This window comes from Aplysia californica, unplaced genomic scaffold (genome assembly GCF_000002075.1).
Source record: "Aplysia californica isolate F4 #8 unplaced genomic scaffold, AplCal3.0 scaffold01186, whole genome shotgun sequence".
NCBI classification, from domain to species: Eukaryota; Metazoa; Mollusca; class Gastropoda; order Aplysiida; family Aplysiidae; genus Aplysia; species Aplysia californica.
The window spans coordinates 28,860-31,081 of record NW_004798456.1 but is presented as its reverse complement, the minus strand read 5'-3'; the positions used below and the strand labels follow the sequence as shown (position 1 = coordinate 31,081).

Genomic DNA, 2,222 nt, shown 5'->3' with positions numbered 1-2,222 from the left:
CAGCAAACATCTCACCTCTGACCCCAGTAGACCACAGCAAACATCTCACCTCTGACCCCAGTAGACCACAGCAAACATCTCACCTCTGACCCCAGTAGACCACAGCAAACATCTCCCCTCTGACCCCAGTAGACCACTTTCCACAGCAAACATCCTCAGTTCAAGTCAACATAGCTGGCTATTTGTGCCCCCCAAAAAAAGAAAAATAACCAAACTTTCAGAAAACTTGACTGGCACCAGGTTCCACCATGTTGTGGCATATAGAAGAGGGTTAGGGATTGTCATTTCAGAGTAACATACAGAGATTAGAAGGAGGAGAGATAAGAACGATAGATGTCTGATAGGAAAGAAAGAGTAACACACACACACACCCACACACACACCCACCTATCTCGTGTGGCAGCTCGTGACAGAACACAGCTACAAACACACACACACACACACACACACACCCACACACCTATCTCGTGTGGCAGCTCATGACAGAACACAGCGACAGAGGTACTGAATCCTCCCGTGATGCTGCTGGCAAAGGCCGCTCCGATGGCCAGCCCGTCGCTGAAGTTGTGGATCCCGTCACCTGGGGTATCATACGAGGGATAGTTTAGTCATCATAACAATAATGTCATCCTACAGGGGGATAGTTTAGTCATCATAACAATAATGTCATCCTACAGGGGGATAGTTTAGTCATAACAATAATGAAGATCATTTCTATCCCACCCACTCGCATGTAAACAAAGCTCTAGGCGCTTTACATAAATATGCATGTATGAACAATATTCACACACGCACACACTCACAAAAACACATACACATCAACCACCCGCGGAGTGAGAGTGACCCACACACACACACACATCAATTAACAAACCTACAAACATACACACAAACAAACAAACAAACCAACCAAGCACTCACCCAGTATAACCATCCAGGCCACAGCTGCTACAGAGTTGGGCACCGAGTGGGAGTGGCCGTGACCTCCGTGCCCCCCGTGACCTCCGTGTGAGTGCCCCCCGTGGCCCAGCGCCGGGCTGTGGTGACCGTGCGTGTGCGAGTGTCCGTTCTCCCCTGCGGCCAGGGACAGCTCCATGAGCTCTGTGTCGGCGCCGTGGTCCCCCGCGCGGGCTCGCAGGGCATCGGTGACACTGACGTCAGTCATGGGGCTCGTCGCGTCGTCTGTGTCGTCACACTGGTGCAGGAACTCCTCGTGGGCTGCGTCCGCGTAACTCTTCAGGGCTGAGCGAACCGCGGGAGAGAAATACATTTTCTTTAAGCTTTCAGTTTTAGTCAGAGTTTTACGGCACTTGCAACACAGTTAGAACATTACCATTTGTTTGTTGGAATAAGTTTCATTTTAGTCACGGTTTTACAGCACTTGCAACACAGTTAGAATATTACCTATTTGTTTGTTGGAATAAGTTTCGTTTTAGTCACGGTTTTACGGTACTTGCAACACAATTGTCATAGAAGTGCGTAAGATTAGAGGTTGTAACAAGAGAGTAACAAACAGAAAAAGAGGCGAGGAGAGATAGGGACGGGGATGTGTTAGGGCTACTCACTTACTCTTTCTTGGCCCCCTCATCTACAAAAGTGGGAGTTTCTCTGATTTTCTCAAAGTATTCCATTCAAGGATTTAAAATATTCAGGGCTTTTTAAATTTTAAAAATCATTATCAGTTAAGTAATTATGAAAATAGTAAATTACAGTGAAAACACGCTATCTGAGAAACAAGTTTCAAACTTTAAAAGCTTTAATATTGATAATATATTAATCATATAAATATATCTTATATATAATATATAAATAATATATTAGCTTTGAGCTATAAATACTACCTATGTAATAACTACAAGACATTAGGCTTGACCAAAGCAGCAAATGATACTAATGTGTCTTGCAATAAAAAACAAAAAATTATCGTTTGGCGACTTCAAAACAGTATGTTAGCCAATGGTGAAAAGTCTTAATGTCAAAGTAGGAATATTTAAAAATTTAAAAAGCTAGTGTCAGTTTATTCAAAATTGCACGTTGCAGCCATCTCCCAAATTTCACGGCTTTCTCCTTGGACAGTGTTGGGGTGTGTGACCCCCATAGGTCATGACATCCGCACTTTGAGATAACGAGCGAAAACATCAACAAAATGGCTGCCCATTGTCGAGGGGAAAGGGGTCATCGTATGCAGTGTCAGTACAACGCGGTTTTTTAAATGTAACGGG

The 2,222-nt window shown here is 44.3% G+C and overlaps 1 protein-coding gene across 2 annotated transcripts in view; it reads right to left on the bottom strand.

The window, feature by feature from the left end:
• Positions 1–2,222, bottom strand: part of LOC101858988 (zinc transporter ZIP10) — a gene marked incomplete at its 5' end in the record, with an annotated part of 16,939 nt that overhangs the window by 6,001 nt on the left and 8,716 nt on the right. For both annotated transcript variants that reach the window (XM_035973385.1, XM_013090234.2), the window contains 2 exon segments: positions 461–580; positions 922–1,242. In XM_035973385.1, coding sequence (XP_035829278.1) covers positions 461–580; positions 922–1,242 — 441 coding nt within the window.